The sequence below is a fragment of the Mycteria americana genome, chromosome 5 (genome assembly GCF_035582795.1).
Source record: "Mycteria americana isolate JAX WOST 10 ecotype Jacksonville Zoo and Gardens chromosome 5, USCA_MyAme_1.0, whole genome shotgun sequence".
Lineage (NCBI taxonomy): Eukaryota > Metazoa > Chordata > Aves > Ciconiiformes > Ciconiidae > Mycteria > Mycteria americana.
Window position 1 is genome coordinate 54,092,226 of NC_134369.1, and position 27,545 is coordinate 54,119,770.

General features: G+C 38.6%; 1 protein-coding gene across 2 annotated transcripts in view; it reads left to right on the forward strand.

Annotated features, from left to right (window-relative positions):
• The window catches only part of SPATA7 (spermatogenesis associated 7), a 45,835-nt gene extending 26,707 nt beyond the window's left edge, over nt 1-19,128 (forward strand). Inside the window, exons 6-12 of one of the 2 annotated variants that reach the window (XM_075503390.1) lie at nt 10,576-11,054; nt 12,173-12,239; nt 13,915-13,985; nt 14,953-15,006; nt 16,410-16,487; nt 17,911-17,968; nt 18,327-19,128. In XM_075503390.1, the coding sequence (XP_075359505.1) occupies nt 10,576-11,054; nt 12,173-12,239; nt 13,915-13,985; nt 14,953-15,006; nt 16,410-16,487; nt 17,911-17,968; nt 18,327-18,818 (1,299 nt within the window). In that variant the 3' untranslated portion in view covers nt 18,819-19,128. The remainder of the gene's footprint in view (nt 1-10,575; nt 11,055-12,172; nt 12,240-13,914; nt 13,986-14,952; nt 15,007-16,409; nt 16,488-17,910; nt 17,969-18,326) is intronic. The other variant, XM_075503391.1, reaches the window with a different exon arrangement.
• Nucleotides 19,129-27,545: the final 8,417 nt, after the last annotated feature.

The following is a 27,545-nucleotide window of genomic DNA, read 5'->3' on the forward strand; positions in this document are numbered from 1 at the left end:
ATTTTAATAACAGCAAATGCTTCATATGTTGTTTAAATATCCATAGAGCTGGAGAACATTTCCAAGTAGTACAGAAAACTCACCATTAGTTTCTTTCTGTGACTGGTTTCTGCAGCAGGCAGTCTGAGTGTGACCTTATTGCAGTGCAGAGAAATAATGTTTTGAAATTCAGTACATGGCTCTTTGTTATGGATGAAAGCACAGGCATGCATAAGAAAAGGGAGGAAACCTCATATTTAAAATCCAAATTTTAATTTTATTAATACCATTTTTGTCCTTCCATGTTATTTTCTGCAAACAGGGAGCAGAAGTTCCTTAAATTATTTCATCGCGAAACCAAGTAAAGCGTGCTTAAAATGTATCTCTAATTACTGCATAAATTCTCAGTTTTAAAATGAAAGAATGCACTTGTGGTGTTTAATATAGCATTATAACAGACTGTTGCTTTTTCCCTTTGTTTTAATCTTTTGCAAAACAAGGTCGTTCTAAAATAATGTCTGTCCCAGTTCTCCTAATTACCTACAGGTACCTTCCCACCAACATTTGTCTTGAAAGTGTAGTCTGTATCATGCCAACAGAAACTGCAGCTTTCCTTATGTTTGCTAGCCTCAGGGTATAATTCGACAAACTGTCTGAGTCTGAATTTCAAACTATCAACTGAAAAGTATATTTTATAAAGTGATGTTGGAAGACCCCCCCAAATTAATGTTTAACCACACATAAAAAGTAATTTTTGGCTATAATACTTCTTTTGCCTCTAGTCTTGGGGGGTTTTTTGCCTGTACAAATGCAAAGAGTAATCTTCACTAAAATACTGTTTGGCACTTTGTTAGCCAAATCATTGATTGCTGGATTTACAAAATATGTTTCACTGTAGTATAAGTAAGAGCACCACTGAGTCAGTAAGAAGTGAAAATCTGTAAGTGAGCCTTCTGGTAGAACGGTAGGCAGTGGAAGTAATTGGGCTGTCATATTTTTGTGCTTAAAATGAAGCCCTATTTAAACTTTACTTGATTTGCCAAAATATACACTGATTTCATATGCTTGTTTATACGCCAAGGGAGGATTCTTCTACTACAATGATTAGCTGTCCTCTAATGCATTGTGAGGGTGAGTTAGCCATTCTAGTTGTATTTCTCTAGCCATCAGATATATCTATAGGTGACAGTTGGAAAACAAATTCTAAGGATGCCTATTAAAGCATATGATAATGTAGAGGATTTTTGCCACATAGTAATCATATTATTGCTGTCACTGTTGCCATTAGGAAAAAGCTGATTATACATCCTCTATTTGGGAACTTCTCCAAAAATTGTTTTGTTGAATTAGGATATTCCTGGGTTGGGATGAGATTCAGCACAAATTTAAAGCAGTCAACCTTGGAATACTCCAGGTTTCCAAGGAGGTAATGGCAAGAGCAGAATGTGGTCCTGTGCTTAATAAGCTTCTTACATTACAGAAGGAGTATAAGAAAAAGAGACAAGTAGAGTTCTCCTGGCTTTGCCACTGTTACATTTAAATGTAAGAATACAAAAGTTAAAGGAATTACTTGCATAATGCATAATTTCTTGCCTAATAAAATGTGGCTCTTGTAAAATGTATATCGATTTAAGAGTAACATACATATATATATATGTATATAAAAATATAATAACCCTTGTAACTCTGACAAGGTCAATGTCTGACTAGATTATAGGCTAAATACATGCTAACCAGCTTTGATGTATGCACCTGACTTTTTCTATTTTCAAAAGGCTTCATTCATTAGCATTCACTTTTTATGCATTCTGCTAAGTCTGGTGCCTTTTTTCCATCATTTTCATTTTTCATGTAGCTGAATTTATTATTATTTAATGCCGCAATAGAGCACAGAAACTGTTTTCAGTTGAGACTGTGCTTTGTGTGTGGTAAAACCAAAAAGAAGTAAAAATAATTCCTCTAAATTATATAATATGTTATACATTTCTTGAAACCTCTGTGATTTAGTTAGTGTATTTTATTATACAGTGAGCCGACTGTGAAACTGAATAGCTACAATGTGTCTTGAACCTGACTGGCCTGTTCTTTGACTGTTTTGTACAAGGGTTTAAATGCACAAGAACAGTGAATTCTTTATCTGTTATATCTAGTTATAAATGTAAAGTTACGGTAATGTGAGAATCTGCTATGATATGTAATGAACTGAGAAAGTGATTTCTGTTGTGGTTACAGAGATTTCATTACTGACTTTTTGAAATAATCAGTGATTGTAATCAAAGAGAGTATTTTGATCACAGAGATAAAAATATTCCATCTAGAGCTGTGGTTTACGATGTGATAGATGTTTATGGTGTGTAATGCATTTCTCTACATTTAGCAGAAGACCTAAGTGAGAAGCTAAGGAGTAGGCTCATTTTCAATTGGCACAATGGAGCAGTCTTTGGATGGGATCGCTAGCAACTAAATTACTTCAAGGACAGTAGTTTATCTCTCACAGTCAAGTGGAGGGGCAGGGAAAGCATAAGATGTCCTGGGGACAGCTGTACTTTTCTGCCCCTCTCTTTCCATGCAGCGTAATAATGATGGTTGACACCATGTGTGAAAGTTCATCAAAAGACGATGATAAACTACAGATACGGATGCTGAAAGGGCTGCTAACTTCGTGTTTGTGTGTCTTTGTGAATATGTAATTTTTAAGCAAGTATTTAGAGACTTATTCAGAAAGAAAAGCTTGAGGATGGATAAGAAGCACATTTGTGCGTATCCACTCATTTATCTGGCAGCAAATTACTTATATATACTCCTTCTTTAATGAATTACGTTAAGTTTTCTCACAATGGAAAAGGCTGTTTGACAGAGTCTGGAAAATACCATGATGTCTATGTATAGAGTGCCACTACCACGTAGTCTTTCCAACTGCTGCCAGGGATGGAAAGCTATATGCTAGTGAAATCCTTAGATTTTTAATTTTTATTTTTCTGTGCAACGCTGATAGGATTTTTAAACATTCATCTGAGTGCTGTGGTTTAACGCCAGCCGGCAACTAAGCCCCACGCAGCCGCTCGCTCACTCCCCCTGGTGGGTTGGGGGAGAGAATCAGAAGAGTAAAAGAGAGAAAACTCGTGGGTTGAGATAAAGACAGTTTAATAAGTAAAGCAAAAGCCGCGCACGCAAGCAAACCAAAACCAAAAATTCATTCACTACTTCCCATGGGCAGGCAGGTGTTCAGCCACCTCCAGGAAAGCAGGGCTCCATCTCGGGCAACAGTTACTTGTGAAGACAAAACGCCGTAACTCTGAGCATCCCCCCCTTCCTTCTTCTTCCCCCCAGCTTTATGTGCTGAGCATGATGTCATATGGTATGGAACAGCCCTTTGGTCAGTTGGGGTCAGCTGTCCTGGCTGTGTCCCCTCCCAGCTTCTTCTGCACCTGGCAGAGCATGGGAACCTGAAAAGTCCTTGATTTACTATAAGCACTACTTAGCAACAGCTGAAACATCCCTGTATTATCAACACTGTTTTCAGCACAAATCCAAAACATAGCCCCATACTAGCTACTATAAAGAAAATTAACTCTGTCCCAGCCAAAACCAGCACACTGAGTGATTCAGCAGGTCAAACTGCATGAAGCTCAATATGACTTACCTCTGAAGCAAGAAAACCTGAATTGAGCTGGCCATGAGTAAAATCTCTGATTTGAGCAAGACTTGGTATTTCATATCCCATATTCAGATAATCCTATTAATAGCCATTTCTGGCTGCTAATGAAATTTTTTAAAGAAATTAACCCATGCCAAAAGTCAGTTGGAAGAAGTCTGCTCCATAGGAGGGTAAATTTTTTCTCTTAACTGTTTGAAGTATGGTTGCAATTTCCTTGACATTTCAAGATCCCGTTCAGCCTGTTTTCTGAGACTTTGATTTCTTAAGAATGATAGCTATGACCATCTGCTTGTGCATGTGAAATATAGATAAGGAAACACCATTAACTGTTTCTAATCTCTCTTGTTAATTTTGTATGCAGCACGCATGCGTGGCTATGTGAATTGCCTACTCAAATGCTTTATATTTAAAGATTTATTATACTGTTATGATATTAACAGTCTGAAGACATATTGTGCTTGAATTAGTTCTGTCAGAATGAGAGATGTAACTGACTAAAGAAAGCAGAAGAACGTTCTGAGCATCAAAGATGTTTTCATCAGGAATGTTGAGTACAGATTTCCTTTCAGGCCTCATAGTGACAATCACCTCTCCTGCTGGTGGCTTGAATTAATACATTTCCATACGCACATTCAGTAATACCCCTTATTAATAACATCACAGTATTTGATGAAAGTAGGGACATACCACATTATACAAGTGAATACCACACACACACACACACACACAAAAGGAAAGAATGTAACAGGAACATAGTTTTGAATGAGAAAAATGGTTATTATTGATGCCACTGTGCAAACTGGTTATATTCATAGAGGTCTTATTTGTTCACAAATATGTGTGAATTTTCTCTTTCTCAATTGCCTTTCTCAATTAGTAACTAATTATCAAAGTGTGTAATGAAATGAACAGATGACATACAAGGGGGTTATGAGAGCAGCAACTGTAAAGGCAGCTTGTCACTTACTACAGGAGACCTTTGCTCTGTCCAGGCAGCAGAGAGCAGGTGCTCAGCCCACTTAGAGCAATATTAAAGTGGCTTATAAATGGAGCTGTCTCAAGTTAAAAGAATCAGATGCTCATTTATTACAAAATTGCAGCTTCTGTATCTTGACAATGCAGTTCATAAAGTGTCTCTCTGATCTCATTTTATGATGGTAGATGAACTATTCTATTGGAAGACCTTTTCATACAAGAACAAGTTCATTTCAAGACTTAAATTCATCTTGGTGTAACTTCAGTGACCCCAGTGAGAAGTGCCTTTGGACTTTTTGTGTGAAAAGAGATTTAGCAAACTTTCTTTTCAAAGTTTGTTTTTTATAAGGCAGCTGACACCTCAGTGGCTTTTGAGTTGAGAAACGAAACTTCTTTTAGAAAGTAAAAGTAACTTAGAGAGAAATCTGGATTCTTTCTCTGTGTTACTTCTCTGGCCCATGAGATGACAGCGGTATGCTTTGATACGTTTTTACTGAACTTTCTCTTCCACAGAGTCTGTGAAGATTCAGAGGTCCTCTCTATACAGGCTTGCTGCAAGTAATACTCCATTTACCCCAGTTTTGTGACTACCAAAATTGAAGTATAAATATATAATTTATGAAACCTTTTTAAGGGGGTTATTATTGCTGAAATGTATCATTGAGTAAATTTGTATCTTTCAAAACAAATTACAGTTGGTTGAATCAATATAATAGGAAGATATATTGGTAAGCAAGATGGGTGTCAAGATTCTTGACTCCAAATTACATTAGTTATAGTTCTTGAAAATAAAAAAATAGTTCTTAAAAATAAAACTATAGTTCTTGAAAATAAAAAAATTTAAAAAATAATTTTTTTTTAACTGTATCTGAAGAATAGAGCTAAATATCTTTCAATCAGTGTGTTACTGCATATTTGTAAGCACGTTTTTGTCTTCTCTTTTTTTTTCCCCAGCTAAACATCTGATGTTTTTATAGATACAGGTTAGAGAATAAAGTGAACATACTTGCTTACAGTTAACTTGCTTATACCAACACAGGTATACAAATAATTTTCTGAAAGCTTGGTGACAAATAGCAGACAAACAGCATTCTCTGACACTCCTTAAAATTTTTTTGAAGTCACCAACATAGTTCCTTCTTCCTGATATTGTTTCTTTGTGTATCCAAAGGCTGAACTGCCTACCTGTTTGGGCAGTAAAGGTTTACCCCAGGATAAGGGCTTCAAAAGACATTCGTCTTTCTGAGTACTTGAATGAGTACATCTCAAGACTGACACAAATACGGCTTGGGTTTGCAGTTCTATCTAGTCACTACCTTAGCTACTTGGTCTGTTCTACGTATGATACATTTGAGGAGGAAAAAGAAAAGAACTGCCCTAAGCTTCCTTATAAATAAGGAATGCTTAAATTTAGGATATTGCCACATTTACCCTGTACCTTTGTCTTGTTTTAGGATCAGCTCAACTGCTTCCAAGGAATAGAACATGTGGCTTTCATGAGGTGTAGTTGTGTAATTGGCTAGTATCACTTAATATATATTTTTTTTCATTATTATTATTAATTTTTTTTATATTGCAGGGCACCAGTCATCATATGTTCACAAATGCTTCTACAATCCAATTTATATTGCAGCTCCATGAACTGTTTTAATCACTGAGAGTAAAAAGTATACAAGAAAAATTACGCTGTTTATAATACATACTGAAGGGTATGGAATTAGTTTTTCAAAACATCTATATAGGTGGATTCTGAAACTTTCCAGTCTTATCTGTTTTCTACAGTGCTGACCTACCACTGCAAGTACTTTATATGCAAACAATCACACTGGTAAGCCTTATTATACTGCTTGTAACACAGGCATTTGTGTGGCATTGTTACTGCATGTTATCAGTTCAGCATTTAATTATGCTGTAGTAGTAAAATAAAGTTGGCTCTGGTGAGACACCATCAAGAAAGGCTTATTTTGGCTCAGCTAACTAAAATACCTCTTTGCCTTAGGCATCAGCAACTATGGACATTTTGGGGTACTGGAACAGCATAGATAAGTCTTACTGATGTACGAGAAAATTGTGTGGAATTGTTGTGAAGGAAATACGTGGTATGACAGCAGTGTGATCCGTGACTTAATTTTGATGGTAAACTATCTGCACTTTTTAATATTCCTCTAAATACATTTTGTGGCATGTAGTAAATGCTATATTCATCATCTTGAGTTTTAATTTAAAATATTAAATGGTTCTGAAAGGGAAAAAATGGAATAGTGTAGATTCAAAGCAATAATAGTAGTAGTGTTATGAGAAAATGCAGCATTTATACAGCAAGAGTCATATTGCTTAGAACTTTTAAGAACACCTTTTTTAGGATTTGAATGATAAAATAGAAAAACTGTGTATATTTACAAGCTATACTATGAATTACATAGGTTAATATACTACACTATATATTACTAGTTTACGAGTAATATATTACTATCCTATACTATATATTAGTAGGTTACAATGTCATGAATTTTCAACAAATGTGTAAGGATTTCCAAGTTTGGTTGTTTGTTTTTTTCCCCCTCCCTATGTCCCCCAATAGGAGACTTCAAAAGTCTTGCAACAAGTATTGATTATCTTGCAGAATTCCCACAGGTACTTTCTTTTACAGTTGATTTTGCTGCTTTTGTTGGCATTCAGTCCATTGTCACTTACTGGTGGGGAAAATCACACATCCAACCTTCAATCCACATCTTAATCATCTGATTATTTTCAAAAAGTGAAGTGTTCTTGAAGGTTTTCTCCAGGTTTATATTGTGCTCAGGCAATGAAGTGCCACTGGAAATCCACTGAATCCATGCTTCATTGTGTCAAATAATTGCTTCAAAATAATTTCCAAATGGATTAATTATAAGATCAGGATGGGCTGCTGGGTGAATCAGTGAATCTTCTCAACTGGCAGTTAGGGTTGTATGTTGTAAATAAATGCATGTCACAGCATATGTTTAAGTCATATCATACTGGATCCACTCTTAGGCTTTCTATGGGGAAGCTATTCCTTCAGTGACTTCAGTCACGTAATGCTTCTTAATAGTTTTTACTTGTTTGATAGAAGCATAATAGAGATGAATGGAACACATATAGAAATCAGCTTCCCTTTCTTCCCTTTTTCACTGCAGAGCTTTATGGCATGTACAGGTCTCTCCCTACCTTCCTGTTCTTTGTTCAGATGGTGGAGCTACATCAACAAGTTAATCTCTGTGTTAGCCTGTCTGAACCTAAACTTCAGGTTTGTTAAAAATCTGGTCCTTAATTGGCCTTAGAAATTGAATTTTCTTCTTAGGAAACACCTCTACTTGTATACATTCTCTTAAATCTTGCAGCACTTAGTTGCTGTTGGTATGGAGCTATATGAACTGTCTGAGGGTAAGGAAAGTAAAATAATTATTTTTAAAAGTCTGGCTAGTTAGTTAAAACTGACTTAATTTGGGTTTGTTAGCTGTTGGTTTTGAATTGAGTTTTCTCAGATGTCGTCTTATTTTAGCTGTTATTTTGCCTTGTATTACACTGATTGCACGGTATGGAAATGAGATTTCCAGAATAGCATTATCCTCAGCTTGTCTCCCTCACTGTTGCAGGACCTAGGTGCAAGCACTGTCTGTGGGAGTTGTACTGCTAGGTAGTCTGAGTACACACAATGTGAATCATCTCTTCACCATCATACAGTTGTGTCTAACAGAACTTGAATTGCATAAATAGTTATACACGTGGATAAAATAAGTTAGTTTACACAAAATTTTGTTTGCTGTTAGGCTTCTGGTTTAATATTCTAATTCCGCAATATGGCTGTCCTTGGAGCTTGTAAAATGTTGTACATCCTTTTCACTGACTGACAGACTATTCAGTGGGTGGCTGTATCCTAAGTAGGAAAAGAATATACAACAGCTGTCTTGCTAAGATGCTTCGTAACTTTTCAGACATATTGTAAAGCACGTTTACTAGTACATGCACCCTGTCCAGGTACTTAAGCTTTGAAGTTGCAAATTTTTCAAAATTCTCTCTATGACAGAAATAGGAAAATTCAATAGAAATTTTTTCTCATTTGACCAAAAAAAAAAGCTTAAAATGTCACTTAGATTTAGTTGTGTTTGTCTTACTTGTCTTTGCCACAGTGTCATAATACAATTCAGGAATAATGTTGAATTTTTAAGCATTAAGGTTTTTTTTTTTTAGAAAGCAGAAAAAATAGCATGGTCTTTCCAAATAATTCATTCTTTAACCTTTCTCAATGATAGACTTAGTTTTCAAATTTTGATTTTAGGTTATCAACTGTTTTCTTATCCCTGGCATTAAAATGATGTTTCTGGTAAGACTCAGCCCTTCTAAAATGGAATGTGTTGGAAAATTCCCCATGCCTTCCATAGTACAGATTTACTTTCATGGTCATCACTAGTCTCTGGTGTACTTGGCTTCCTCCTTATTAACTACTCCTAATATTTGTTGCAGTGCTTCACTTCACTAACTTTTTAACTTACTCAAGACTTAAAAATAACCTTACAGATCTCAAAGAGAAAAAGAAGAGACACATAGATGAGCTTTTGCTGTAAGGTTTCCCATTTTGTTTTGATTGTCCTCCACATCAATGAGATTTGTTTGGCTAGATTATATACAAAATAGATGGTTACTGAATACCGCAATTAGGCATTCCTACTAACTAAAGTTGACACCTGGACTTCAGCCTGTATATAAAATAGACTTATATTGTGCTTCTTTTGGTGAGGAGTGAGTTAACTGACCATAATTTTACCTGAACCACACACTGTCTACATCTTACCTTAGCTATACCTCCATGTACTACTGATTTGTCTCTGTTTGTTATCTAACTAGTAGCCTTTTGACTGTATCCTTTTAAAGTAACATTGAATATGAGTTTGCTTCTGAGAATTGAAGTACATTTTTGAACTCTAATATCTTGAACGGTTAAGAAGCAGGAGCAGTAATACCATTTCTCTACCAGATCTACCTGAAATTGAGTATATCTATTCATAAACTCAGCACATTGTTACCTGTCCTGTTTAACTGTAGTAAGCTAACTACTTGCACTGTTGGCTTTCTGTCGTGTTAGAGGGAAAGTTTCACAGCTGCATGTGTACCTGCTGGGTTGAGAAACCCAAAGGAGAACAAGATAGAAACTTGACTGTGTCTGCTGGAAGACATTACGATTGTTTGTATTATCATAGCAATTAGGACATTTCTCATGGAGCAGAATGCCATTACACAAGGTAATATCCTGTGTTTGTACAGCCCTACTAAAGATGTGCAGCTCCCACCTACAGGAAGAAAAGGCTCACACATGGAATAAACAGTTAGTTATAGTTTTCGTATTGTGTGTCTTAAACCACATTACAGTATTTTCCATGTTGGTCTAAGTTGAATCAGTGAGTGGTGCCCCTTACAGAATATACCTCTTATAAAGATAGCCAGTGTATGATATGCTTTGAAGCTAATAGGATTTGGAGAGAGAGGCAACAACCCCACACTTGAAGAGAATATGTACTATGAACTAGTCAGTAGGCTAATTATGGATAATGTCTACCTTACCTTGCCCAGGTGGTATGAACAGAGCATACCCAGATAAAATAATTTGCCTCAATGCAGTGATTCCTTGACTTTTAAAAATGTCTTGAGCCTTTGGACTAAAACGATTAAAACTCTTTGTTTGATGTAGCCATCAGTATTCTGGAACAAAGCACCAATTTTTGCTAGTGAAGCAAACCATTTTCTTTTTACTTTCTTATTTCCAATGACTAGGTTTTAAAATCTCTTAGCACTGGGGTTGCTCTAAAACCAGTTTAATTTTACAAAAATGGAAAGTTTTTACATAGATAATACATCCAAGTTGGTAACAATAATAGCTGGGAGTACCAACTTGAGCAAAGCTGGTAACTTGCAAAGCAATCAAGTCTTGTTTAAATTTTTTCTAGAGTTTCTTGGAAGCAGAAGACAAGGACGGTTACTTCCCCTGTGCTCGGCAGGCACCATACCTATCAAGAGCGCTGTCTCCTTACGGAGAGCATGGCTTGGTTCACTCCAGTCCAGTAAAATATGCCAGAAAAGATTCTCGGAATACATCTAACGCATCTAACTCAAACTCAAGTGTCAGTACATCAAGTACACCAAGAAAACACTCTGGACTTTCATGCATTTGCTCCACTGATAGTTTTGTGAGCATTAGTCGTTCCCAGAGGTGTCAAGGAAGCAACTCCAAAGTATGCACTGGGGATCTTCTAGACAGGCACTCTGAATTCTTTACTGATAGCCGAAAACCTTTTACTCCACGCACCTTAATATCAGATGCTAAATCTTTCCTGTCAGAGTACAGGTATTATACTCCTGCTCGAAGGCAAAGGAAAAATCACTGCAAGCAGCATGTGGAAGCTCAAACGCAGACTGATGTGATCAGGTACAGAGATTGAAACTTTATTTTGAAACTGTGGAATTTAGATGTTATCATAATACTGTCTTCATAAAAGCAACGTGTTTTGCTCTCATTTACATTTGTATAAAACCAGAATAATTATTCTGAAATTATTCTAAATATGCCGTAGCAAAAGCTAGAACAGAATGCGATTTTCCTTTTTTCATTGGCGTATTTTGTTGCCTTCTCTCTGGAGCAATTGGTTTCATCTATACAAGTTGGATACAAAGTGCCACTAAATCCAAACTGTGGGATGTCACCTTTGCTGGGGATAGTCATTCCCTCTCTCTTTTCTTTGCTCTCTCTGGTGTATAGTTGTGCTTTCTGTCTTCTAAAGAATTAACCACTATAAGCACGCAAGTAGTTCCCCACTGTTGCCCCTGTAGTCTCATATTTTCGTTAATTAATACATCATGCAAAGATCCTTTTTTTTTTTTTTAGCTCTTGAATGCAGCTCATCATTGTCTTTCTATCTTTCTATCATTTAATTTAAATGCCTTCAGATGTATCCTATATGAAATATTTTTAATAAAATTATGTCCTTCTCTTGCATTGAACTCCTTCTTAGCAAAATAAACCGTTCTGATTTAGTTTTGTTTTTACTGATACTACCTCATAAAGAGAAATCTTTTCTCTTTTGTGTTCTGAGTGCCTGCATGTCTAAATCTGGTTTTGTCCTAGAACAAAGTAGGAATTTCATAAGACTGGAATTATGGTAGCCTCGGCTCCATATTGCAACTGTTGATTTTTCTGGCTGTAGGTCATGGTGCAGTTTTCCTGGTGCACTTTTAATGTATAGGATCATCTCCATTCTCAATTCTGAACAATTATTTTGGATAATTTAGCTATCCCCTGTAAATATGCAGCCAAATAATGGATTTGGATCACCTATGTATGACCATTGTCATCCTTCAAAAGGAACTATAACTTAGTTTTATTATGTGGATGAAAGTCTGGCAGAAATTTTCTAAACCGTCCAAGACATTTTAGTACTAGGTCCCATTTAGATTGATGGGAAATTTCCACAGTGGCACTGCTATTCTCATCCTGCATATTTTGAAAGTAGCCTTCTTGGAAATCTAATACGTGTCTAAATTTTGTAGCTTTCCATCTGCAGACAAAGCCTCTGAGGGAAATGTTATGACTGAACAGCAGAAGATCACATTGAAGGTAATAACATCTATCAGTCATCTGGGTACTCTTACCACCACACCCTTCACTGTCATTTTGGAGTATATACTTCATGTCTGCCACAGCAGTATACAACTGATTTAAGTTTCATTTTCATTATTGTCATGAGATGACTTAGTTCGGTAGAGGAGAGAGAGTTTCAGAAGAATGAGTGGAAACAATAAGAAAAAATATTGAGGCATGTGAAGAGATCTTAGGATATTACAAAATTTTAATTTTTTTTTTTCAACAGTTTTTACCAGTGCACTATCACTTAAATATCTGTTAAGGACATACATAATTAGTACATTATTTTTCAGCAGAACAGGGTACCTCTTTTTCAAGGACTTTTTCGCTTCATTTTTACATTGGATAACATATTCCAAAAAGCTTTCAAAAGAAGAATTGGAACCAAGGAGTCCCTTCATCTGAGGAAGCACCCAAACCAGTGGGTGGTGAAGTTTTTTTTGATACTGTTTGCTTTCTGTCTTGCTGAATGTATCTGGAATGCTTTAATGAAAAATCACACCACTTACTTCAAATTCTGCCAGCTTCTAGTATTTCCCTGTCGTAGTCACAGAAATGTTTGCATCCATCATTTTGATTTGAATTGCTAAGTGTTTGTGACAGTTGAACTTAGTTTTTTGGTTATTTGGTCTTTCAGAAATTGCTTTAGTGTGTGGTGGTTTAAGAATATTAAATTTGAAAGATGAAATGGAGTACCAGCATCTTTGGGAGGCAGAGGGAAGCAGGCAAAAGACCTGAAATATTTCTTAAGACTTCAAATCTGAAGTTATTTTGTCTCAATTTGTACTACTATTTGGATGGAAGAATTTGATCAGAAGTTAGGTTCTTACTTTGTGCTTTATCTTGTAGCGTCTGTACAGACAAGTCCTTAAACAAACAGCCCTGTCAAATATAACAAGTACCTGAATAACTGTGGACTTTCTTCCTGAAAAAAGGCTACAGGGTCAGATTCTTCATGTGTCTAGCTTAATAAGGCAAATAATTATGCTTTATTTATTGGAGAAGAGAGGTGAGAGAGAATATGGATTTATAGCTTTACTGAAAGTAGAGACACCACCTGAATTGATCTGCATCTGCAGCTGACCTCGTTAAGAAAATGTTAAATGATTATTCAGAAGGCTTCGCTCCAGTTCCACAAAGAACTTCTGATTTCATTTCAAAACTGTCATATCTGACTTTTTCTTTGGCTATTGTAAAAGTGACAACAGTAAGTCATGTAGCTTTACAGTGGCCCTTTCAGAGTGTTATAATTTAAAACGCAGGCAGTCAGCAACTTTACTTTCCATCAGTTTTGTGCAAGCAGCTCAAGAGATGTGATTTAGAGTGCTGGTTCCTGGTTTTGCATGCCAGATTTTACTCCTGTTAGTGACATCGACCCCCTCTGGCTTTTAGAGAATTCATCTTTGACGTACTTGTCAGGGGAGAAATGTTCCACATGTCCTGTTGCCCCGGACTAAAATTTTGGATGTCAAAGCTGATGACCCTTTGCTGCCACATGTCTCAGTTTACCAGAAAAGAAAGTTTCTCAGAAAAGAAAGATGTCAAATTTTTAGGGCTGCTTAATCACAGATAGTTATTAGGTTCATTTTAATGGTAAAATTTGCTGTGTATTTACACTGATAATAAAGATTTTATTTCTGTGTTGTAGGCTGAAGACAGAAGATATACAGTGGATGAGCCTGAGAGAGGAATAGCTGCTTTTCCGTACTCCTTTCTAAGGTGCCTGATTTACAGCAGGAAGCAATATTTGAAGTATTCCTTCTTGCTTTCTATACACCTGCTTCTAAGCCTTCACTACCATTTCTAAGTTTCTTCTCACAGGACTTTTGTTTGGTTGGGTTTTTTAGATCAATGGCCTTTCCCAAATTCAAAATTCATTATTTTCTGATAAAGTGATTTATGATAAAGTTCCACTGGGAAGCCAATTAAGAAAGAGAGCTCTGAAATATATGAGTATTTTTGTCAGGAGTGAGAGTGATGACACGTTAATACAGCTGCTAGCTCTGTACATGGAAGCATACATCTGAGCTTACGGACTATATATTTCTTATACAGTACTACAACTAAATACTAGATTGGTATTCCAACTAGTATTTCCTTTCAGGAAAAAGGGTCTCTAGACATATAGCCTTTTGAATCTATGATCTGTGAGAACTGCAGACCAGAGGCATTTCCCACATTTTTTTCTGAAAATGTAACACTGAGATTTAGAATATTGTCTACAATACAAGAGCAGTGTTGGAAATCAGGCCAGAACCCAAGGGCTCCCAGCTGATTCTCCTCATTGCTGACCTAAGTATCATGCATCACTCACTGATTTGCTCTCTGTCCTTTTCATACAAAGGCTTTTTTATCTGAGGAAAAAATTGTACTGTGAGTAAAAAAAACCACTTTCATGGGTAGTGGAGGTCTGTACAGCATCTGAAGTAACACTGAGGTCTTTTGAGGTGTTAGAGCACTGCACCTAGTGAGGTGTTATAATACTCTTGAACCATAGTCTTTCAGGCTTCAATGTAAGCAGTGGATTTTGCTACTGGAGCAGGGTTTGAGGGTGTTCTGGTGGGTTTTTTTCCAAGAGGAAGCGGGATAATGGCACAGCATGGCTCCAGAAGAAAGCGAGAGGCAAGGTAGTATAAAGGGTTTTTAGAATGTTGCTCTCCTCCTTACCTTCTGATTTTCTGATTAGAGAGACATCATTGTATTCTCAGCAGTCTTCAGCAAGGAGGACTATTGAGTCTGAGTAAGTATGCTTAAACTATTTTTCTCCTAGTTTGCAACATTAAACTAGAAACTCTTCTTCAAAACTGATGAACTTGAAACAGTAAATGAGGACTCAGAATAAACTGTTGTTCACAATTTACAGTAGAAGTGACATGACTATGAATTGTTATATAGTACTTAAATTTCCATGTGAATCTAAAAATGAAGAAAATTTATTATAACTTTGGAAGATAGACTTCTCTTCTTGTCCAGTGGCTATATTTTAAACATTTCCAGTTCTTTTATGGACTGTAATCTCGGAAGCAAATGTTAGCAAAATAACATATCAAGTTGAAGGGCATTCTTACCACATTTCTGCTCTGACATTTGATGAGAATTAGAAGAGGTTTGAGTTATATTCAGAAACTGCCAATGGTTTGTTGTGTGACCTTGGGAAAGTCATTTAATTCTTTGTGCTTTAGAACAGGTTTGTTCTTGCCTAACTTTAAGGATGTAATATAGGTATCCAGGATCAGCTATAGATATCTTTCTTGACTATAGAAGGAACGAAAATTACATTCTTCAGGCTGGATGACGAATTTTACGTAATGAAAGTCATGAAATATGTATCCCATTTTTTATTTTCTGTTTACTAAGACTGGAGGATGATTCGATAGAGCTTGATTGGATACTTTGGGATATTTAGAAAGATGCTATGAAAGAGAAACAGCACTGAAATCTTTTCTTTTGGGGTTTTCTTTTGTGCTGTTTTCCAAACAGAACTCTCAACTTTTGGAGTCTCCCATTTACAGCAATTGGCATCAACAAGGCTTTAAGAGGTATTAAAATAGAGAGAAATTTGATCAAAGAGGTGAAAGCCACATCTCACACTAACAAGGATTTTGTACATCAAAGAGTTGTTGTTTGAAAGGAATAGAGGCTGTCAAATAAGCACTTACATTTTTCTGAGCTTCCATTGAGGACTAGCAATTTTCAGCTGCAGTCAGATTCTCTAGAAGCTCCTTTGGAAGCCTTTACTCAGAGCATCAAACTGCAATTTTACACTTTCTTCCCAGTTAGCACCCTTTTCTTCTTGAGTGCGAAGCAGGTTCTGAACACTTTCCAAGATTTGCTATTTTCCTCACTCAGGATCTCTGTGCTAATTTATACCACAACAGAAAGTTAGCATAAACACAAAGCACCATAGTTACCTTTCTAACAGTCTGATATTTTACACAGGGTTTTTTTTATTATTATTCAAATTGAATGTAAGGCTTAGTTTGTCCTGTTAGAATTACCATTTTGAAAAATAGCAGGTAGTGCCAAGAACTATACAATCTTCTTAATGGCATTTCCCAATAAAGGTGATTGGACCTACTACCCTGTGTAATATGTGTTTCTATTTTAAAACATTTAACACGGGGTTTTCTATTCTCCCTGCAGAGAAGAAGAGCTTTTATATTTAGCTTTCATTGAAGATGTAACAAATGAAATTCTTAGCCTTGGGCTATTTTCTAACAGGTAGGTTACAGTTGTTTTCAAATTTGTAATGCTGTGTCAGAAATACATGGACTCTGTAAGAAGGGGAGGTAGTGTTTAGTAATAATTTCTTTTCCTTTAAGACTATATAGATAACACAGTTACCCCTTACTTTTGTTTCCTTTTCTTTTTTTTGCTTTATGTAAGAAAGGGGAACTAGGAAAGACCTGTGGGTCATCTACTTCAATCTGCTGCTACGTACCATGAGATAAAGCCTCTGTTAGAAATTGACCTGGAACCCTAGGTAGAGTAATGCTAAGAAGAAATCATTTTACTCTGCAACATCTGTTTTGCTAAATAAACCAAGTTACTAATGTTTCACATAACAGGTCCTCCATCCCCTTCTGTCCTTGTTCCTGTTCCAATATGAATTCAATCTCCAACATGGGCTGTCTGGATTACATACTGTTTTAGATAAGGGTTCACCAGTTGCTAAATCAGATTTTTTTCAATAATTAAACAATAAGTTATGATACAATTCATGTATTTGAGTAGTACTCCCAAATTCTTTTCCATACCAGTTCTTTCTGATCAAGAACTCTCAGTTTATAGCAAAAAACCCCTACAGTATTTCTGATACAGAATTTTAACCCATTTTTGTAATTCCATTTTCAAGGCAGTCTAATTTCAGCATTATATTCTGTTCTTCCTCTGGGTTGATAATGTTCCCAGCTGTTTTTCTGTTCTGTGCACTCTTATTTTTTTCTCATGTCAAGGCTATCAATGAGAATGTTAAATACACTACATCAAAAAACTAATCTTTGAGCAGTCTCCCTCTGGTTCTTGTTTACAGTGATGTTGTCTTCCCTTAAAACCCTTCTTGCACTATTTTTTTTTTTTTTTAATAATTTCTCATGTAAGCTTAGATTAAATTCACTTGACCTTCTGGAAAATCTATTCCAGTGACTGTGTGCCGTAGTTGTCACAGAACACTTCCTCTGCGCTGAAATTTTTTCTCATCCTGCTTAAGCAATGGAAGAGAGCTCTCAGGGCTGAGGACTTTTCTCTGGGTTTTTTTTTTTCTGAAGCTGGATTTTATTCCTTCCCTTTATTTACACTTGTGTATATCAGCCGCTATGGTGCACCTAAGAGATTTTTTGATACTTCAGCATGCCACTAGAACCACCACTGGACTGGTGGTTTCCCCCACCACAAAGACCCAGAGTTGTGCTACAACTTGCCCCATGGTTACCATCCACTGCCCAAAGCTGGGTCTGCCTGCTGAGCACATGTCCAGTGGGATACCAGCTCCAGGTAGCCCTCTTTGTTTCAATTATGCTCTGGCACAATCTTAGTGGTCCCATTCAGCTAAGAAATGAAAATAAAAAACTACAGTCATTAATTTATGTAGACCTGTTAAAAGTTGGTTTTCTTCCTGTGAAATCATTTAATTGTTCATTTGTAGAGTGCTGGAACAACTATTTGAGTGTCATATACAAGAAAATAAGAACCGTTTGGATGAGGTAGGTGCTGCCCCTATAATATTCTCCCTCTCTTCATATGACCTCAGTAATGTTTCCAAAGTACAGTGGAAATGCACTGTTATATTTGCAGATAAGGGTAACCAGAATGCTCAGTGGGGAGCATCTCTCTTCATAAATGAGATTTGCAGACTCATGGATCGTGGTAGATCAAGAGTCACAGGCACAGTCACAAAAAAGGGACAATAGTCAACCTAGTTTGGTGACACCTGCTGTATAATTTAGTCACTTGATTGCAAGCAGCCTCTCTTTCCTTACGTCAGAATTAAGCCCTGAGTTCTGGGAAGATAGGTGCTGTTGGGCTGGAGAAGTGTCACTCCTTTCTTCCTTCTCCCCCTAGAGCAAAATGCGCCACTTCTTGGATGTACTGAAAGCAGACCTCGGCTGCAGCCCGGGCAGCAGTGCGGAACAAATCCACGCAGGCTGGGAAGCCTTTGACTCGCTGGACCTGCAAGAGTTTGATACCATGGAAGAACTCAAGTTTACCAGTAGAAGTCAGAGGCAAAGAAAAGCTACAAAAAGTGAAGAATTCTTTGGGACCATGGACTTATCATTAAAGAAACCAAACAAATGTGAATCGCCAGTATGCAGGGAAAGTTCAAAGGAGACACAGAGCAAGGATCACTTTTCAGAAGACGTTGCTGAAATGATGGATGCTGGGACAGAGTCTGATTCTTGTGTGAAATCTGAAGAAGACCCAGACGCTTCACCCTCATGTGAGGCAACTGTAAACTTGATTACTTGTGACAGTGATTTGGAAGCCAACAAGGAACTTGATGATCTTGAGGAAAGCTTTGCAGAGGCCCTTCAGATCTCACATGACTATTCATAATAGTAGCCAAAACTTAGCTGTTTAAGGATAGAGCTAGTTCTGTGGAGAACTGCCATTTGTTAAATAGTAGTAAATTATTTGTTTTATTTTCAGTTTATTTCTGTTTAAATACTGCTAAAATCTCTCTAGCAAGATCTTGTTAATTGGTCATTAATTAATCTCTATATTAATGTAGACTCTAAAGGGTAAAGTGTCAGTTACCAAAAAAATTTTGTACATTTTGTCTATAATTGTATAACTCGGAACTAGCTTTTGAGAATATTAAAATTAGGTGTATATTTTTAGAAAACTGTAATAGTAAGTTATGAAATATTTATTGTTTGTTATTTATAATAAATAAATTCATTGCTAGTGCAGTTGTGGTCCTGCTATAAAGATCCAAGATTTTCTAGTCTGCAAGAATTCAACTTACCCACATCAAAACATGGTATACCACATACCTGCAGAGCAGAGATGGAACTGTTTGTCCATCCTGGAAGAGGGCATTGTTTGATGTTAAATCCCATTGAGGCACAAAGTTCTTATAAGCAACTTTCTTCCTTTTACAGTAACTGTAGAACATAAGAAACATATCTTTTCCTTGCACTACCTAGGGTGAAATAAGGAATGAGTGTGGACAGGCAACTTTCTGAACATAAGAATTTCTTTTGGTGCTGGTAGATGATCATTCCTTCTTCAGCCCTCAACCATGAAGTCAATTGTCTTATTTGTTGTACCAACAGGCATAAAGAGCTGTTTTGCAGTATTAGCTGCTCTCAGTCTTTACCTAACCAGTCAGCTTTCTGAAAAGGACATTTATCTCTAGCTCCTGTATATGGCAGCTCTTGAGCTGTTTAATACACAGCTCTTGTTTTGGGTTTTTTTTTTTTTTTTATGCAGCTCTTGAGCTGTTTAATCCTACTTGTCCATGACAACCTACTTGTCCTATTTCTGGAAAGTGAAGACTGCAACAATTTTCAAACTGCACAACACTAAAATACACAGTTCAATGACAAGGTTGCCTTAATGACAACCTTGGCATAGCATTCTCCATCAAGCTTTGATTTTGAAAAAAGATTGAGTTGAGTACTGATTGATGACTAAGACTGTCTAGTAGAAGACACACATCAGGCATCTCATACAGCAAATGGAGAAAAGGTGGGTCTGTTTCATGATTAAAGTTTAAATTGAAGTTATACATGCATTGCACAAAATCAGCCCAAATTTCTTTGTCTAATCAGAGTAGAGCTATTACCTGGCATTCACATTACTGCAGAATGAGCTCAACAGGTTCTGAGGAAATGCCAGGAAGTTATATTGTCTTGCTGTAAGTGAGGAACTATAAGAAGCCTTAGGAACCGGATAAAGCCTGCCCTCAAATACCTCTTAGGGTTGGTCTTAATCTGCTTTCTCCAAGGGCAAACCCAAGTGGTTACAGTTCATACATACAACTGCTACCGCCTGCCTCCCCTGTCGTTCATGAGTGTCTACCAAAGACTTGATTCTGTAAGCTAGATGACTGATTGCAGTGGTAAGTAGCTCCAATAGACATAGACCACTGCTTCACTTGTGAAGTATAAACTTTTTTTTTTTGGGGGGGGGTGGGGGGGGGGTGGGGGGGGGTGGGGCAGGGATCTCAAAAAACCTCTAGAGAAAGCCAAACAAAAGCAACATTTCTGGCACTGTCATCAGCATTGCAGTGCAGAACATAATTCCCAAAAAAAGCAAAAGGCACTTTCCTGGCTGCCTTGGCCGCAATAATAAATTACACTTGTTGACAATGACAGCAGACTAGGATTTATTTCAGCCATGTACATGTGGCTGTGCAGGTCTGCTGCACTCGGCTGGCTGTCTTGTAGATCTGGCCCGCTGCTTGAGTGCTCTGGTAAGATAATGTAAGGATTTTGCATCCATCCATCAGAGCTTGTCTTGTTGAAAAGGCACCCACAGGGCTGATTCAGTACAGTGCAGGGATGGTTTGTCCTCAGTAACAAGTAATCAAAGCCCTTTCCTTTCAAAGGAAATTCCCTCTCTATTCCTTACCCCATGGAGCTGAAGGACAGGATGCACCTAGGGAACTATTGTTTCTATTGTATGAACAATTTTAAGAGAGAGACTGGTTAGAAAACTAAAGAGTGTGGTTAGATGCATCCAAGTATAAAGCCTCTTTGCTCCTCAGCCAGGACTTCACCCATGCTTGAAGCCCTCCAGGCTGAGTTCTCCAGTCTTGGTCAATAATGGAATTTAGGGGTTTTTCTTCCCTGCCTCTCACTGCACTGTATAACTTGCATGTCATAAAAAAAGATCACTTGGCAAACTTTGGCTTGTGGTCAACATGAGTCTGATTAAAGATTAATAAGAATTTCACATTTAAATTCCACAAATAAAAAAGAAACTAAACACCACAGTGGTGAAAGTCATCATGACATCACCTCACAGAAAGGTGCAAATAATGACACAGTCATTTCCTGTAGTATGAGTAACACCAAAATAAACAAAAACAGTTCCTTGACCATATTTCCTGTTGATGAGCTGTCTGACATCAATGACATTTTTTCTGGGTAGATGGAGCTTAAAAGAGTAAATAAATTCATTGAAACAAGCCTTTCACAAAGAAAGCATCTGTCTGAATAAACCATAACTGTGAACATTTCTTGGATCCCAAGTGAAATTTCTGGTAAAGAACCAGAAGATCATGCACTCCAGTATGCTAGCGGCTGGAGCAGTCAGCCCCGTCCAAGGAACTGGGTTCTCATTGTACAGCCATTCCCACCAGACAGTGGGGAAAGAACATTCTAGAGAAATGTTTTCTATATAAAATCAATGTGTTTATCTACAGCTCCAAAAGCAAATTCAGGCTATCCAAGACTTAAAACTTTAAGGTGGTGCTTCAAACATAAGTTGTTTAAGCAGCTTGATATGCAAGCCTGACGCACATCGCTGACAGTGCAAGCTTTGTTTGTTTTCCGAGGGTTCGGGTTTTGGTTTGTTTTTTGGTCGGTTGGGGTTTTTTTCTTTTTTGTCTCATCACCTTTTACTTGGTGATACACTCAGGTCTTGGCACAAGCAATAGCAGAACAAGGTCGTCACAACGCCATTACAAATCTGAATGCTTCAGGAGTAACAAACTTAGGAGCAGTTGGCAGCTGTGATCTGCAATGTAAAGACTTATTTCTGCCCAGATTTATGTGAGTGATGGGCACAAACATAACTACATCAATGTTTACTTCAGATGGACAAAAGCCCGCTCTTGTTATTTCGCTCTGTAACAAACCAGTCTCTTATCTTTAAAGCCTACAGTTTTGTCATCACTGCTCTTGTTTTCAAAGGTAGGATTCTGTTTATTTACAAAGCAAAGTGGGGCTTTTGGTCATCTGAAGTAAAGATTAATGTGATGAAAGAAAAAGGTGCTTAGATGTCTTAGGGCTGACGACAAAACAAAAACCTGCAAGCAAAACCCAAGATATCATTTTATCCCTGATCGACCCCTCTCTAAGATACCTGCACATTTTTCATTTAGGCTTAGCTGCAGAATGACTCCGGGGTCCTGTTTCTCTGCATTTCTGTACATTTTTACATCATTTATAGCTATGCAACAGTAGTTATAGAATGATGCAGCTCACCTGATAACGTTTCATAATTCAAGTACAAATGGCTCCATCAGACAGCGGGGGAAAAAAAGGCTACTCTTTTCTCAGCAATGATGTGTGCAAGGAGTATGAACAAGAGTACTGGAGCATCAGCATAAATAAAAATTAGGTCCAGGAGTTTCATTTGTAGCACCTAATGCAGGCCGTCTCACTGCGGTGACAGCACAGCTTCTAACCAACAAGACACCCCAATAACACCCTTCGGTGCACTGCTACTGTTCCTCTGTGCCTGAGCACCAGTGAAAGGTAGCAGCCCCAGGCCACAGCCTAGGGGAAGGAGAAATAGCAATGGAAAATGAATGTTAAAGGGAATATAGGAAGAAAGGAAAGGAGGAAAGGGAAATTGTTATTTATTCCATCTTTTAAAAAATGGTGAGACCTATTATCAGGCAGAACAGGTGCAGAGTAGAAATTTAGATGCCACTTGTTAACGTTGGTCTTCAAACATATTTTAGAGCTCCCTCAATTTTTCCACCTCTGTAGTGTAGTATTTGTATTTGAGTATTTGAAACATAAAAATTAATGTAAAAGGGGAAAAACCACAAAACTGTAACTCAGGGTGTACTTCAGGGAGGTATGGGAAACTCCAGCATCCCACTTCAGTTTTTGACCACCCAAGGCAGGAGCATACGCTGATAAGCAAGTGCAGGGCACTGCAGCTGCGTGATGTCTCTAGAGCCACCAAACCTTTCTCTCTGGCACTTCCCAGGGGCTTAACCTGCTGTTCTCAGGAGGTAACACCTGGTATGTACACAGATTACAAGGAACAGAACAGCAACCAGTGATTTTAATAAAAACAATTTCTCACTCTCCAAAACAACCAAACCAGATACTGACAAGCAGTCCAGTCTTCCTGTTTCCTTTATCAATAGTGAGATCTGCTTCATTCAGAAACAACCATCTTCAGTTTCTATTCCAAGTAGCAAAGCAAGTGATACGCAAACAGGTGAGTGGTAAATTAATCTGCCGCAGCAGCCATTGCACCAGCACGGGTCACGACCAGTCAAGGGATCCGGTTTCAAAGCCTGTAGCAGGTCGTGGGCCAGCGGAAGCTGAGCATGTCACAGGGATAAAGCATCGCTGGGAAGGGAAAGAAGAATCAGCAGTTATCACTGGCATGACAAATCATCAGTTGAGCTGTAGAGTACCCATAGCTCATCTCCATCTCAACCACCTTAAAGAAAACCTCGGAGGACCCCAGGATGTCAGGCAGTCCACGAGTAGCAACGAGAAGAGTTAATTCAAGTGAAGGGAACCAAAATTAAGAATGCTGTGTCTACTGTGCACGGGACTTTCTGTTCTCTGTAGAAAGCCTCCAGAGCAGCTGGGCTTTCTCTTCAGGCCTCCTAAAGGGACTGATCCTTTTAGCTCACCCACTAACCTCATTCCACAGACGGCAAAGGGCAGGAGCTGTGCCTGACACCCAGCTGACAACACACAAAAGTTACAGATGCGTTCATCTTTTAAACTGTGCGACTGGCCTGCAAGAGGTGTGGGCTCTCAACCCAGCACCACGTTTTGGGCTGGAGGAATACCGGAGGCGCCGGACACCCAGCCCCCCCGAGCACAGGCACGGGCGGCTGCTGTGGCCTCGCTGCTGCTGCGGATCACAGGCTTCGGCACACGCCGTCTCCCCTGCAATTCTTCCAGCCCTACCGCATCGGGGGAATGAAATTAGACCTTGAGAAGGGCAAGTAAAGGCTACATAAATGGAGTAGGGAGGCACATGAAATTTGAGAGAGAGAGAGAAACTCGAACACGGCCTCAGCCTGGCAGGCCACGAAGCTATGCTGTCCCATTCTCATAGAGGACAGGCAGTGTGATCTGTAGCACGAGGTGCAGAGCTCTCTGCAGTTATCCCAAGAATTCAGCAAGCCCGTAGGACGCCCCTTACAGTATCTGCATGAGGGCTGCAGCATACCTTACACCTCACAGCAGCCAGAGCCCGATTCCAGAAGATGAGTAACAGAACTACGAGGTGACCCCAGCTCTTCCCAGCTATCTGTTTCTCTCACTCATAAGCACGCTCACATGCCAAATAAGAAGGGAAGCAACGTGTCAAAGGCCATCAGCTCTCCTGTCAGCCTGAGAATTCCTTGCAGGACCTCAGAGGTGTAGCCTCTCCGACCAGAAATGCAGCTTGGAGGCATTTGGCACCCTGCTTTTTTCCTGATGTTTGACACAAGCAAGACCAGAGATGATACAGATAGCATAGGTTTGGGAGCTGGCTATGAGTTTCCCAAACGCTGGGCACAACCATCTCAGATAACAGTGGACTGTAAAAGAAAGATAGAAGAGCTCCTTGAGCTCTTATCTCAGTTTCCCTTTCCCCAGAAACAAGCTTGCATGATGGGTCATCCCCTCCCACCTTCAGAGTCTTAAGCTTTACACAGGGGCTTTCAGCTTAAATGTAGGCCTTTCAAAGGCCCTCACTGTAGTTTTCCATAGCATGTGTTTCTCCACGGCTGTTCCTCAATATTTGAACAACTTAGAGCCTCCGTTCCGTTCACTTCATGGTGCAATCAGATCTCCCCAAAGGGTTCTTGGGCACGTCTCCACAACCAGCTCCTTGTTGTCCATCCCTTTACCCAAAGAAGCAACTGACAGGTGGGAGCACACCCACGCCATAAAGCACCCGTGACGCAGTCTCGGGCACACTCCAGCACCAAAGCTATGGGGTAGGTGAGCAACGGGACGGGCCAGCTCACGGCCAAAGTTAGCTTCACAGGTATCGGGACGATTCAGTCTGGAGTATTAGTGCAGTATTTCCAGTTTCTTTCAACAGAGAATGTAAATTAGCGTCAGTTCTGCTTATTGTCATTATTTAAACACCAGCATTGTGCAGAGGGATAAGGCTGACCTTTTGTCCTGAAAACAGGCTCAAATGGGTCATTTTATTTCCAGCTTGATGGCATAAATGCACTGAAAATGCTAAACTCACCTTGGCAGCCCTCCTAACACCATGGCACGAAGGATAAATTTTGCTCTGACTGCAGGGAGTGCATACACTCAGCAGTGCTCCTTATTTTAGGTAGATTGTTTTTTTCACAGTGCAAAGCTACTGAATCTAATACCTGTCATTTAGATTCCTATTGCTCTTCTGATTGAGGTGGCTGTGGAACAGGTCCTTCCCCCCTTCAAAACCTAAGAGGAACTTAGGAAGAAGACAAATCCTTCATCAACCATCTACATTTGTTTCTATTTTTGGTGAACAATTGCACTTTCCTCCTCTTTCCTAATAACATTTTGATCCTGACTACTAACATAATGCAGTGTTTCCCCTCTCCTTATGAAGGAGAAAACAGATGTCCTCAGTTGGACAGGGTATTGCTACAGGAACCCATGCACTCTAGCAAGAGTCACAGTGCATCTACACAAAGTGGTAGGGGTCATTTTCAGGTAAGGCTGAAAGAGCCATCCAGCAGGACAGAGGAAGAAAGAATCACCTACAGGCACACTGGAAGGAACAAATCCTCGAGTCCAGCATCCCAGGGGGATATTTCACCATAACAAGTAGGATCAGCAGGCCAGCTGTCTCAGGCTGGCTGAGCCACTGCGTTGCGTATGATTTTCTCCTTGATCTCCTTCTGGAGCTGCTGTCAGGAAGTGAATTGAACCCCAAGTTTTAATAGACTTGATTCTTGTCTCCATACTTCTCTTTTCCAAGCCAGAAGTCACCCCCAAGGAAAGTCTCATCAGATTTCCTGATTATCATAGCTGGCCCACCTCTGCAAGATAGCTTTCAGGACCACAGGAATCAGGAAATAAAAACAATGCCATATTTTTAGTGTGTCAGTGAAAGGATGGCTTAAACAGGAAAACTGAGGCAGTACAATTCCCTAAGATTTATAGTTTCAAATTAAATCGCTTCTCCTAATTCAGGGAGAGAAGTAAACATTTGGCAACTGATTAAATTTAAAGTGATGGAGACCTACAGCTCCTGGTCTTAAGGAAACAACTCAAATTTTTGAAATACAGAGTGAGCACTTGCTATTTCTGGAGGCTCAGAGACAGTCACTTTGGGACAAATGAAGTATAGTATTTCTATACTGCTGTGATGCAGGAAACTCGATAAACCCTGGTAAATCCACTAAAATAATATCTTCCACGTTATCAAACTACAAACAAACTTTCTTCTAATTTCCTGAAGACTTTTGCTAAAGTTTTTGTCAATGGAAAGACATTTTCAGCTTCAATCAGTCATAAATAGCACAGCATGCAGACAGAAGAAATCAGATACACACGTGCACACACAAAGTATGCAGTTCCTTCAAATCACTGATTATCAGTATTAGCCAGGCTTGACAGGGGCTTTCTTCATAGGTACTTAACACCAGTGAAAATTCTTCATTCCCCTCTGGGTATGATAATTTAGGGCCTGTTCGTGGAAGGATTTTATGTCCTTCTAAATTTACACAAGGCACACGATTGTCATTTTAGAAATGGCTAATAATAATAATCTGAACCTCATCTGCAAGCCCTCCAAGTCTTTTCCGGTTGTTTTATTACAGCAGATATTTTAAATCCATAAAATAAGCAGGGCAGCAAATAATACTAGTTTGGTATGTTGGGGATGGCAGATGTTTGGTTTAAACTTGGGTGTCCATCTGAAAGACTATCATGCAGATCAGTTTGGGAGATGTGGCGATTGATCAGAAATGGGACAGAATTTTTCTAAGCTCTGCCCCTTCCAGCTCCCACATCTATGGTGTGCCATTTTGCATGCAAGAGCCCAAGAACACGCCTGCGCCCTGAAGCCCTTGCTTCAGAAAAGCTTCCCAAGAATGCCATGGCCATGAAGTCAAACGTTACAACACGTCTTCAATCCTGTGCGCCTCTGAAAGATAAAGTAGTTTTGTGATAAACCAGTCCCAGGCTCACTCATATCCTACTTACACTTAGTTTTTCTCTGAATTAATGAGGCTAGTTTCAAACAATTGTAATAACAATAGAACTAGCTTTTATGTATCAGAACCACCATTTTCCTAAGCATTATGTTCCACTGGAGGCACAGAACTGCCATCACTGAAATGCAAGTGCCGATGGCAGAAGGTTCAACTTGCCCAAGAGCCAGCCAGCCAATGGGATATACAGCGAT